The sequence below is a fragment of the Mirounga angustirostris genome, unplaced genomic scaffold (genome assembly GCF_029215605.1).
Source record: "Mirounga angustirostris isolate CCGP_5_RB_7025 unplaced genomic scaffold, mMirAng1.0.hap1 SCAF_7, whole genome shotgun sequence".
Taxonomy (NCBI): Eukaryota; Metazoa; Chordata; class Mammalia; order Carnivora; family Phocidae; genus Mirounga; species Mirounga angustirostris.
The window spans coordinates 36522030-36534639 of record NW_026991715.1 but is presented as its reverse complement, the minus strand read 5'-3'; the positions used below and the strand labels follow the sequence as shown (position 1 = coordinate 36534639).

The 12610-nt window shown below is 44.6% G+C and overlaps 1 protein-coding gene across 26 annotated transcripts in view; it reads right to left on the bottom strand.

Moving 5' to 3' along the window:
• The window catches only part of ARHGAP26 (Rho GTPase activating protein 26), a 431139-nt gene that overhangs the window by 323339 nt on the left and 95190 nt on the right, over nucleotides 1-12610 (bottom strand). For all 26 annotated transcript variants that reach the window (XR_010413044.1, XR_010413045.1, XR_010413042.1 and 23 more), the window contains exons 2-3: nucleotides 4486-4581; nucleotides 2920-2981 (exon numbers count right to left, since the gene is read on the bottom strand). Coding sequence is in view for 19 of the 26 variants with exons in the window: in XM_064596092.1 (XP_064452162.1) it covers nucleotides 2920-2981; nucleotides 4486-4581 (158 nt within the window). In the remaining 7 variants the exon portion in view is untranslated. The remainder of the gene's footprint in view (nucleotides 1-2919; nucleotides 2982-4485; nucleotides 4582-12610) is intronic.

Here is a 12610-nt window from a genome sequence, read left to right as displayed (position 1 = left end):
CAGTGGTGTGCTGAGCCCCTAAGCCACTGATTCTCAGCCTAAGCTGCATGTCAAGCTCACCTGGGAAGCTTCTCAAAATTCTAATGTCCAGGCTACACTTCAAACCAATAAAATCAGAATCTCTGTACTTCATCCCAGGCATCAGTATATTTTAAACTTCCCAAGTTGTTCCAATGGGCATCCATGATTGAGAATCTAGCCTTAAGGAGATGCTAAATACACAAAAGCAGTAACTACTCACCTGGGAACGAGGATGCCCAAGACCCTGTCCCAGTCCTTCTACTGCTTGCTATTTGCCTTCACAAGACCTCAGTTTTCCCATGTGGCCAATGAAAGACTACAGTGAGAAATAAGGTTGTTCTGGGTCTAAGATTCTAGGACTGTGTAATTTCCACTCAATTCCAAGCACTATACTGATGGGTCAGACACATGAAATGATTATCAGACACAATGCGGTGAATGGAGAATCAGAGACATGAACGGGATACTAAGAAATACAAAGCTTGGCCAAATATCCCAGGGAGTCAGAGAAGGCCTCCCAAAAAGGTGTGGTTTTGCAAAGCTGAGCTGAATTGATGAGGATGAGGAGGCAGGGAAGAGGCCTACAATGGCTAGATACTTAGACGCACACAGCAGAAACTCAGTTCACTGACATTAATAATAAAATTGCAGAGGCAAGCTGAAGAGTATAATCCAGTCATTGTTCTCTTACCACGGGCCATAGCAATCTGTAGGGTATTCAGCATGATTTGCTTACCACACCCCCCACCCACAAATACTGACTCGGCCAAGAATCAGACTCAAAAAAATCACTTCCCTTTCTTGGGTAGTAGCACGTGCACAAACACACAAGCTTCCCCCTGCTTCCACCCACCACCAACCCTGCTGCAGCCACCAGCCTCCTGATTCTGCTTCAAGCACCCAAAAATGAGCAATCAAGGAAAATAGACACTATTTCTGTCTCTCTGTGCAGGGCAGGTGAGAGCTTCTGCTCTGTTGAGAATTTCAAAGAAATTCCCCCATTCTTTGGTTTAATACATATTTGGGTTTGAATCCAGACTGTGATACTTTTTAACTATGTGATCTTGGGCATGTTAATTAACCATTCTAAACCTCAATATCTTTATCTAGACACTGGGATGATATAGGTACCACCTCGCCGAGTCACCATATGGGTTAAAATTTAAAATGTGTGCATACGTAATATCTTGGTCGAGGCTATGGACTAAGCAGCATCTCCTCAAAATTTATATGGGGAAGCCCTAACCTCTATTAATTAAACAAAGAGGCCATTAGACGTAGGTGGCTCTAATGCTCTAGCAGCCTACATAAGCCGACCAAAACCCAAGGCTGTAAATCCCTCAAGGTTAAGAAATGGAAACAACTAGGCTTTCCCAAATAAGGCAACAGCCAATCAAGTAATTTCCTTGCTACTTCCAAATGTTCTCTGTAAAAGTCTTTGCCCTATAGTTCTGTTAGTAGAGCTTTCCTAAAGATTTCCAGTTTGGTACTATCCAATCTGAACCAATTTTTGTTCAAATAAAGTTTTAAAGATATGTCTCATTTTATCATTTAATACCCCCAGCATGACACTATCTGGAGATGAAGCCTTGGGAAGATAATTAGGTCATCAGGGTAGAATCCTCACAATGGGATTAATGCCCTTCTAAGCCAAGACTGAAGAGCCATTCTGCCCCCTTTCTCTCCCATTTAAGGACACAGCAAGAAGGTGGCCATGTGCAAGCCAGGAAAAGGGTCCTCACCAGGAACCAAATCAGTTGGTTCCTTGATCTTGGACTACCCAGTCTCCACAACTGTAAGAAATCAATATTTGTTGTGTAAGCCATCCAGCCCACGGTATTTTGGTATGGCAGTCTAAGCAGATTAAGACAGTAGACTTAGTCTCAAATGATCAGTTTTAGCATGGGAAGAGAGGAAAAATCATTGATAGACTCTTCCTAGGCCCCTGTAGCACCATTAGCTTAGGGACAAGCCTTCCTGGGGACAAATCAGCATGCAGCCAGCAGGGGGATTTCAAATCAGCCTTCATTCTTGGTATCTCAGGGATAAGAAGAGGATGCAAAAGAACTTGTGAATGCGGAATCCCTCATCTGTTGATGCTCCGCCACGTCAGCATTAGAATACAGAAGGTATTTTTTAAGAACCTGAGGATCAGCATTTGATTCTTGATTTTGCACAGTGCCTCCCTTTGAAGAACCTCTTATAATTATCATCATTTACTACATGCCCACTTACTGGGTGCATACTAGAGGGCAGGCACTGGGTTAGGCGTTTCCGAATAAAGAGTGAAGGAGTGCCCTTCAAAAGCTCTTGGGTAAGTTTACTAAAATGAGGAAAGCAGGGAGCAGAGTATGACACCTTCATTCCCACTCTGCCTGTAGGGAATCGGAGGCCCCCAAAGTTAAGTAATTCAAAAGATCCACCCATAAGTCATACCTTACGGGTGCACCTTACAGTGAATCTTTGGGAGGCAAACAACGTGGCTCTAATGTTATCAACAGTAATCCCTTAACATTTGCGAAATGTTTCCAACCCTTGCAAAGATGAGAAGATGAGGCTTGCTCAAGAGTTCAAAACACTCGGGCACCTGGGTGGCTCAGTTGGTTAAGCGACTGCTTTCGGCTCAGGTCATGATCCTGGAGTCCCTGGATCGAGTCCCGCGTTGGGCTCCCTGCTCGGCAGGGAGTCTGCTTTGTCCTCTCACCCTATCCCCTCTTATGTGTTCTCTCTCTCTCATTCTCTCTCTCTCAAATAAATAAATAAAATCTTTAAAAAAAAAAAAAAAAGAGTTCAAAACACTCAAGTGGTAGAGGCTGGACTCGAACCCAGTTCTTCTGACAACAAATCTCTTGACATGACCACACTGTATGGGAGCAAGAGCAGCCCAGCCGTACTCACCATCCGTATCCGCTCATCTTCAAGATTCCTGAGGACAGTGGCAAACTCCTGCAAAGACCTTGCTGGAAAAGAGAAAGTACCATGAAAGGGACAGAGAAATGGGCCTTTGGGAGCCTTTCCAGGTACAGCTATTATGTTATGGACTGAAATCCCTTGACACATGCAGAATCCTAAAGTCAATTGCTTCCCAAGACTCCCCTTATCTCTTAATCATTAACCATCCAGGATGACCCCCGAATGCAGGTTAATTTCACCTGGCACTCTAGCTGGGAAAGGATTTCCTTCAATGACTTGCCTGTTCCTGAGACTACCCAGGACTGATGAGGTGCTGGCCAGCTTCCAGACCATAGGCTGAAAAGGGCAGAGTTCTGCTTGGAAGTTGAAGGATTTCCTGCCCAGGATTTGACCTCCTCAACCGTGGCTGTGGGACTGCGTCAGAAATCAACCTTTCCTCTGGTATCACAACTACACCAATATAGCTCGCAACAGAAGCCACATCCAGCCACTTATTAATATAATGCAGCCTGCAGCATGGTGGTCAGACACGGAGAGTCCCCACTAGAATTATTCCCAAAGGCAAAAGGCAGTAAGTCCAGTAGCCCTGAGGATATTCAGGACATACATGTAATGTTGGGGAGCTCCAGGGGTTAACTACAGTGATGCATTTTCATTGCTCTCAGCTATCTCCCAGCTGCCTTCCCTCACCCCCAGATCCTGGCACTCTGTGTAACAACAGGGATTCAATAAGCATTTGACAACTTTTTCAATCCTTGCTCACCCCTGGAGCTAACCAAGATGCCCAATGTATGAAGAGTCAAGGGCAATGACTAGACCCTGCCAGACACAGGTGTCTCGACACTGCAAATCCTCTGTGCTCAGCATTGCCTACAAGAGACAGAAGGTAATAGTGAAAAGAAAAGCAGCACAGCAATCAACAGTAACCCCACCCTCAGCCTCTGGTTAAGGAAAGGCAGAGGGGAGCTGGACACCAAGCTCTTCTGTCCATCTGAAGGCAGCCGCAGCAACGTAGCTCCAGCTGACAACTGCCAGGCCTGAATGTGGGGCCAGCTGATCAGATCCTCTGATTTTCAAAGAGATGGAAAACCAGAACTTTACACAAATTCAATTTATATGTTAACTCAATTTTAAAAAATGAGTGCCAAAGAAAACATGGTGGTTGTATTCTGATTTCAGCCCACAAACTATCATTTGCAACCTGTAATTCTTCCCTCATCTACCTGTCTTCTGTTCTTGCTCTCAGTTCTGTAGTACCTGGGCAAAGAAAAGTCACAAAAACAGCCAGAAGCAAAACCTTACAGGAGGCTGGAGAGAAGAACTCCACTGCAAACCTTCAAGCTGCCTCCTACAGGCCCAAGGGTGACAGAGGCAGTCTCAGAACTCTGAGGAAAAGCCCAGAATAGCCCCTCACTTCACTCTGCCCCATCCACTGTTGGTGTGGACTTAATTTATGACACTTAGATACTTCCTATCACAGGAAAAAGGCTCAGCAAGGACACTGACAGTTATGATAAACAGTGACTCATCAGACACACGGTTAAGACTTACCTATACACATTTCATCATCTGTTTCTGCATCTCCTATGCACTGAAATTTAAATTCATTTAAGGAATCGGCAAATTTCCTCTTCGCCAAAGACAAATCTAGCAAGAAAAAGAGTAAAAAATATGAATTACTGACGTAAATTGATTTTCATATTTGCTGAACGTTTTAGTCCTACTAATGTAGAAGCTAGATTTGTTCCTGAGGCTATTTCAAACACAACATAAATTCAAAATACTGAACAGCTGTTTCTAACCTGAAATTCTGACTCACTTGAAAAATTACTATTTCTGTTTCTTTGCTTTAACCATTTCGGTCCCAGTTCTAATTCCTTAAGCCACACAGTGAGTCCTGTCATGTACGTTTGTCACAGGTGGGAATCCAGGAGAAAGCGTGGGTCAGAGCAGATCTCAGTATCCATAACCCTGTGGGTCAGCCCTGCCACGGACCTCCCACGTAATCAGCCCTGCCCGGTACCTCCCATGTGGTCCGGCATTAGGTAGGGAGCGGGAAGAAAAGGTATGGAAGTGCCCCATTCCCACGACACAGGAGCTCCCGGATTCTTTATTCTAACTCAAGCACACGTGAGGCCGAGTTCTCACAACCCTCTCAGTTTCCCTCATGAGGAGAGTGACCAGCCAGCTTGACAAATTTCTGTCTGAACCATTTCCCTGGGTCATCGCGTTCCCGCTGCCACAAGAACAAAGCCCTGGCAATGTTCTGAGTTGGGGTAAAAACACACCCCACGTATGTTATCTATAAAGAAAGCTTTTGGAAACCCTTGTCAAATTTAAAAAATAAGCTTTCATCTAAGGCAGTATTAAAAGCGAATGATCCCTCCTGAACCCTCAGCTTCTGTTAAGGGTATAAAACTACCCAGGTACCTTTAAGTGGCCTGACAGACACAGCTGCTCAGTACAAATGTGCTTAACTTAATTCCATGTGCAGCCTTCCTGCAGATTAGGCTAATCATTCAAATTACCCTCATAGATGTTTCCCTTATTGAAGGGGAAATGGTATTATGTCCAAATTCCCAGAGGAGGGAAATAGGAGGCATAACTGGCAACCTGCACTGGCTTTAATGAGATAGGGGGAGGAGGTTGGGAGGATTCTGGCTTCACAGATCAACATAATCTAATGGAACAAAAGCATCCATGGTCTTCTGCTCTTCTCTTTTTTAGTTCCCAGATCTGTTCCTTAAAGTGAGGGGTCATGTTTTTTTTTCCACCTTTTGGTTTTATTTGTTTCCTCTCTGTGTACCTGGCAGTACATCCTGCTCAGTGCATGCTGAATAATGTATGTGTGGAGGGGTGTGTACAAGTTCAACCACTGGCGTGCAGTTCGCCGATCCCAGAGCTTATTCCAAGCAGCAGCTGCCGTGGAAGAGCCCAGCTAAGCAGTCCTTCTGCTCTCAGGTCTGGGGCTCAGGGTTACCACACAGACAGCAGGGGCTCCTGCTCAGAGACCACCCTCCTACAGGCTCAGATGACATGAATCCCAAGATAGCATGGCTTATGCAAGGCCCTCTGCTCTACACCAAAAGAGGAAGACACTTGAAGTGGAGAAGAAGAACCCAGGAGCCACCAGCCAATAGTCTCTGGTCTCTCCCTGGTTCAGTCACTTTAATGCAATGGTCCTTGGCAAAAAGTCCAAAGATGCTGGCAAAGGAATCAGCCGTCTCCTAAAACTGGCCGACCCACGCTGAGGATCTCCCTAAGAATACAAATCACTCCCTGGCAAGTCAATAAAGAAACTGATTCATCTCAAAGTCAGAACACTGTGGGGAGGAAAGACAGCAGGCCACAGGCAGGATAAGATAAAGGAAGAATCACCTTTCAGAGTGGAAGACAAAGTCCCCAAGAAGGCCAAAGAGTATCAGGTATAGAATGAGGGCACGGCTGTGCTCAGTCTCATTGTAGTCAGAATGTCTTCTGATCAGAACTCACAAAGAAAGGCTTGAGCCAAGAGTAAGACTAGAGTTGCTTCTCTATCCACCTAACAATCCTCTATGCCTCCCCCCTTGGCAAGAAAGACTCGAGCTGGACAAGCATCTCCACACAGTGGAAGAAAGGTGAAACATAAGGCAGGCTTGGGAAACCTCCCAACACGCACCCGAGAAGCTGTGCTGCCAGGAGCAGCTCTCAGTGAGGATCCAGGAGTGGCTAATAATGCACAACGGGGCCTTTGTGGGGCCTTTTCATAGGAGGACCCATTTAACCTGGAGCAGGGCCTATTAGCTTATGACCAGAAAGTAACTTTATTTCGTTGTCGAAAGGGACACCCCACCACAACACAAACCTGAGAAGCCATGTGGGCCCCACAAAGCTGATAAGGAGGCCTCTCCCCTTGACAAAAGAATTAGGTAGTGAGTACTGGAGTCCATGCTGGGTTGTAGGCCAGTGAGCATAGCTAGACAGACTAAAAATCCCAATTATTGGAATCTGAAAAGAAATTCACCATGGGCTTGAATGGCTCATGCCTGAGAGAGAAATATTGGTAAAGGTATAGGGGGACACTGGGTATTTTGCTTGTTCAGCATCCACTCCCCAGTCTTTGGATCAGCAGCTCAAGCTTGCTTTGTTTTATTTTTTTTTTTTAAGATTTTATTTATTTATTTATCAGAGAGACAGCACAAGCAGGGGGAGAGGCAGGGAGAGGGAGAAGCAGGCTCCCCGCTGAGCAAGGAGCCCAATGTGGGACTCAATCCCAGGACCCCGGGATCACGACCTGAGCCAAAGGCAGACACTTAACTGACTGAGCCACCCAGGTATCCCTTAAGCTTGCTTTGAAGAACCTCCCCCTTTATACCTGCCTTGCATGGGGTCCTGGTTGTAGGCTGATCAGCCCCTTCCCAGCCCCTTGCCCTCACCCCAACCTCACCTGGCTCCTGTGTTCAAATTTCAGCTCCACCATTTCCTAGAAGTGTAAGTAACCTAGGTTAGGCCTAACTTCTTGGTCACCTCGCCTGACATAAGTTGTCAGCCCCACCTAACCCATTAGATTGTCAGGAGACCCAGGGAGATACACTACACAAGCACTCCGTACACTGTAAGCTTCAGTTCTAGGCAAGGCTGGGCTATTCTTCCCTAACGTGTGAATCCTGCAATGATGGTAAGCAGGACTACCTGTGTTGAGAACTCAGCTGAGTTAGAGGAGTGACATAAGAGCACACAGCTCAAACGTGGGGATCTAGGACGCTATCAGCTCCTGGGACCCAAGATCCTTGTAGCATGTGGATACACCATGATGCCTCACCCTGTTAAGATAAAACCCTCTCTGTTACTTGGGACAATGGAGAAGACACCCTTTAAAAAGATCACCTAAAACACAGATTCTTGTCTACTTCAACCCAAAACGACTGGTAGAATCTTATGGAGGCGGTCAACTCTGCCATGCAGCTACAGGGGGATCTCTTTCTGGAGCTTTCACTGTGATGCAACAGGAATCTAACATGCACACACCAGTAAGAGGAGTGGAGAAAGCAGAGAGGCTGGTACCAGCACTGAGTGCATGCCAAGCTTCATGACACCCTGCTCATATAACCCCACTGTTTCATGTTCAGTGCAAGATACACCAAGGCGCCAAAGGTCAATGATATTTACTGTGCAGAAACATCTGTTGCTAGAAAGGCAGAATGCCGGCCAGGACAGACAGGAGTCGTAACTGGCAGCTTCTGGGGAGGAAAAGTATTTGCCTTACAGAATTAAGTCTCTTCTGGGTGAGGAGACCAGGCAGCTAAGGGACACAGAAGCAGCTAGAAGTCTGGGTCTTGAGGGACCGCTCTCAAAGGTGTCTGCGACTAGGGGAACAAAGGGAAGTGCCCTTCTCTTCCTGCAGATGCCATGCTCTTGCTTCCCCGGATACTCATCTGCACAGAGTGTTAAGAGAATTTAACCTAAGTACCAATTCTTTTTTCAGTAAAAGAAGGTTGATACTTTTTTTTTTTAAGTTAGGATCTACCTTCAGTTACACAAGCTTTACCTCGGTACCACAAGTCAAACCATTCCCATTTTCTCCTTGGGGAAAATTTAACATCCATGTGCACACACAAACACACCATGATGAAGGACTTGAGGTAACCTTACCATTACATTTATTTCAGTGCATCTATTACCTTTCTTTGACCTCTAAAGTTGCCAGAACTGTATATAACTATCCATAAAATTTTCTACTCCTTGGTCACATCTCCCTGGATTTAGAAACTGATTACAGTTATTGAAGCCCAACTGCTAAGGTAAGTATTTTCGACAAGAATGGCCTGTTGGCCCACAGTGAGGGCTGAGAGGTGGACATGAGTCCCCAAGACTGCAGCTTTGCCACAACTCCCATTCTCAGGTACACTTACCACTCTCTAAACCAAACTCTCTCTCCTCTCCTACCCTCTCAAAAAAGGGCCAACCAAGGACCTCTTCCTGCATCCCCAGTTTGGCAAAGAGCGCCACCATTTGTCTTGCCACATAAGTCAAAGTCACACACCAAAGTGTTGCCCCTGGTAGCACAGTGTCCTTCCCAAGTGTGTCTGTTTTGCCTCCTAAGTATCTCAGTTCTATTCACTCTTCCCCATCACCATCAGCAACTCCTAATGCTTGGGGACAGGCATTTCCCAATCTGCGTGTGGCATTTTAAACTTAGTGCCACTGCTTAACTGTAAGAAAAGCAAGTGATGTTCCTTTGTTTGTTCTACAGCCTTAAACCCTGCACTTCAGGAGCAGAAAGATACAGTGTTCAGATCCTACACAAAATACCCCCATAGCATTCATCTAGTTTCTGTGATGCAGTCTTACCTGTGGCCACTAGGTGGCGATGGACTGTACCAGAGAAAGGGTGCTAATAAACCAAGGAGAAATGACAAAGTCAGCCTCAAATATAGTGCTGGGCACAGATCATGTCCTACTGATGAAGACACCCAGCCGAGAAGGGAAATGCCCAGTGGGCACTCAATCAGCAATGCAGGGAGAGTCCCTGGCATCCACGGGGGAAGAAATGCCCTAATACATTCAGAGGACCCTTGTTCATCTTACCGGTTCAAGCCTGAAATGGAGGGGAAGGGCTGGAGGGATGAAGTCACCACCAGCATGTCTCTTACATTCTTTCAAATCTGGCTGGAACAGACTCAGAAAACCGCTCATGTCACCAGAGGATGATATGCCCACCAGTCATATCAACCACCACATCATGTGCATTCTGATTATACATCCGTGTGCTTTTCCAGAGGCCATTTCCCTAAAATTCTATTTCCTAAATGAGGCCACAGTCAACACAGACTCTGGAGAATTTGTTTTTCCAACCAGAGCACTAAGGCTAATGAAATTTTCAGAGTTGATTTTTAAAATGAAATTCAATAGAAGAAAGGGGCTTCACCCTTTTCCAGATAAGGTTTCTAATTTTATCTATACAGAAACATCCTTCAAGAATAATATGGGAGACCCAAACTCGTCTTTGTCTACATCAAAATAAGTGTAAATATATGATGCATTCGTTTATAGGGTACTTACTATGTAATATGTACCTACTAAGTACTTTAACTCATTTTGTACTCACAATCATCCTACGAGTAGGAATTATTATTTCCATTTTGCAGATGGGGAAACAGATTCAGAGACTAAATAACATGCCATGGTCACATAGCTAATGAATGGTAGTATAAGAAACCTGGTCCCTCTGACTCCAAAACTCTCAACTACTACACTCTACGGCCTAACCTTCTCAAATATTTGAGACTCTTCTATCAATGTACTCAAAGAAATAAAAGAATGATACAGATACATTTCATATCCTTTAGGAGAATGTAATTCAGAAGGACCTCATCTGTGTACAGTAAGTCCTCCCTTACCTGTGGTTTCAGTTGCCTGCCATGCCCCTCAGTCTATAAGCAGATGACTCTCCTGACTTAATGTCAGAAGGTCAGTAGTAACCTAATGCTATGTCACAATGCCTACGTCATTCACTTCATGTCACCTCGTCACGTAGGCATTTTATCATCTCACATCATCACAAGAAGGGTGAGTACAATAAGGTATTTTGAGAGACATTCCACATTCACGTAACTTTCATCACAGTCTATTGTTTTAACTGTTCTACTGTATTTGTAATTATTGTTGTTAATATCTCACTGTGCCTAATTTATAAATCAAACTTTATCATTGGTATATATGTGTATATACCTAGTACAGGGCTATAATCTAAGTACAGGGGGAAAAAAACATAGTCTATACAGGTTTCAGTGCTATCTGTGGTTTCAAGGCATCCACTGGGGGACCTTGGAACATATCCCTTGCGGATACGGGGAGGAGAAGGACTACTGTATATGAACTTACAAACTAAGGTAAAACAGGCTAGAGCAATCAAAGTAGGAAAAAAAAATTCAGAAGTGCAAGCAGGGTATTATTCCAGTTAGGGCCAATGGCAGAATCGTCCCAGAAAAAAAAGAATAGGGAGTAGCATTTGAAAAGAGCCTTAAAAGTTCAGTAGTTCAGGGGCGCCTGGATGGCTCAGTCGTTAAGCGTCTGCCTTCAGCTCGGGTCACGGTCCCAGGGTCCTGGGATGGAGCCCCGCATCGGGCTCCCTGCTCAGTGGGAAGCCTGCTTCTCCCTCTCCCACTCCCCCTGCTTGTGTTCCCTCTCTCACTGTGTCTCTCCCTGTCAAGTAAATAAATAAAATCTTTAAAAAAAAAAAAAAAAGTTCAGTAGTTCAGTATAATTTGAATTTGTAGAAATGAGAGGAGGTGCAGGGCAGGGTAAACAGGCATGGGAAGGTATTCTAGAAGTAGCAACAAGAAGCAAAGAGATGCAAAAGCAGAGGACCCAAGGTCAAACAGCAGGCAGTTGCTTGATGGAAAGAAGGTAAGATTAGGAAAAGGGGTTAGAATCATGGGAGGACTGGAATGCCAAGCTAAGGAATTTAGACTTCATCCCTAAAGAAATGGTAACCATATTTTTATAAAGAAGACAGATAAGATCAACTTAAAGATTAATTATGACTTTTACTAAGGAGCTGGCCCAGAACTTCATTTTAGGACTTCTACTCTGACTTCCCATCCTGCTTCACTGCCAAAAACATACAACCACAGTCAAAGGGCTTTCTCCTTGTGGGATGACCAGATGGCAGAGGACACCTCTCAACCTTGACACTGGGTACAAAGACCACAGGTCAGCCAGAGATAATGAGAAAATGAGGGATTCAGAGAACCTCTGCTCCCTACTGAAAACTCCAAGTTCACATCTGGATTATGAGGGCTCAGTAGTACCCCCACTACAGACAGGTAATAATATACAAAGATATATACTAAGACAATTGTATATCCAAAGTGCTACATTAGCTGTTCTTCTTAAGAACACGGGGAGTTTAAGTCCTAGGATGTGATCTTTTATGAAGAAATTCCAGACTAGCTTATTGTCACATAATAGGTACTCAAAAAACATTTGCTCATCAAGGACCAATATGTTAAATGATTAAGTCAGCATCAGACCTATAATGAAAACTCAAGCCCAAAAGAGCCCAGGCCTAAATGTGCATTGCTCAGTCCTGACACAAAGCAGAGAGCAAGGACACAGAGAACTGAGGGACTGGATTCAGAACAATTACATTTGCATAAAGCTCCAAGACCTTCTAAGACAGTGGGTCAGTACAAGAAAAACTCCCTCGAGGGAAACAATGGTGATTTGCTTGGTTAAAACAAAGAACCCCATTTTAAGAGGGACTGATCAAGTGAAAGAGCAAAAAAGAAAGGGTATTTCCATGCAGTTCAAGTGTAAACATCACACACACACACACACACACATTTAGTCTAGGTCAATTCAGAAGAGTATGAAGTGTGTGGACTCACAAACATGGGTTCAAACCCTGGATCTGCCAATTACCAGCTCTACGACTGGGCAAATGGCTCAACCTTTCCAAGAGTCTCTGTCACAATGAAGGTAACAAGTACCTCACAGGCTTGTTGTAGGAATTAAAAAGGAAGAAAAAACAATGTGAGCAGAACACAGGGTTCCCTAGATGCTGGTTTTCTTTCCTTCCCACAGGCACAGGCTGAACACAGGTTGGAGACAAGAGAATCAACAAAATGAGAATCATAATTAGCTTTAAGAATTAAGGAATTTCTGTCTCATCAATTCACCTAACTTACCAAGT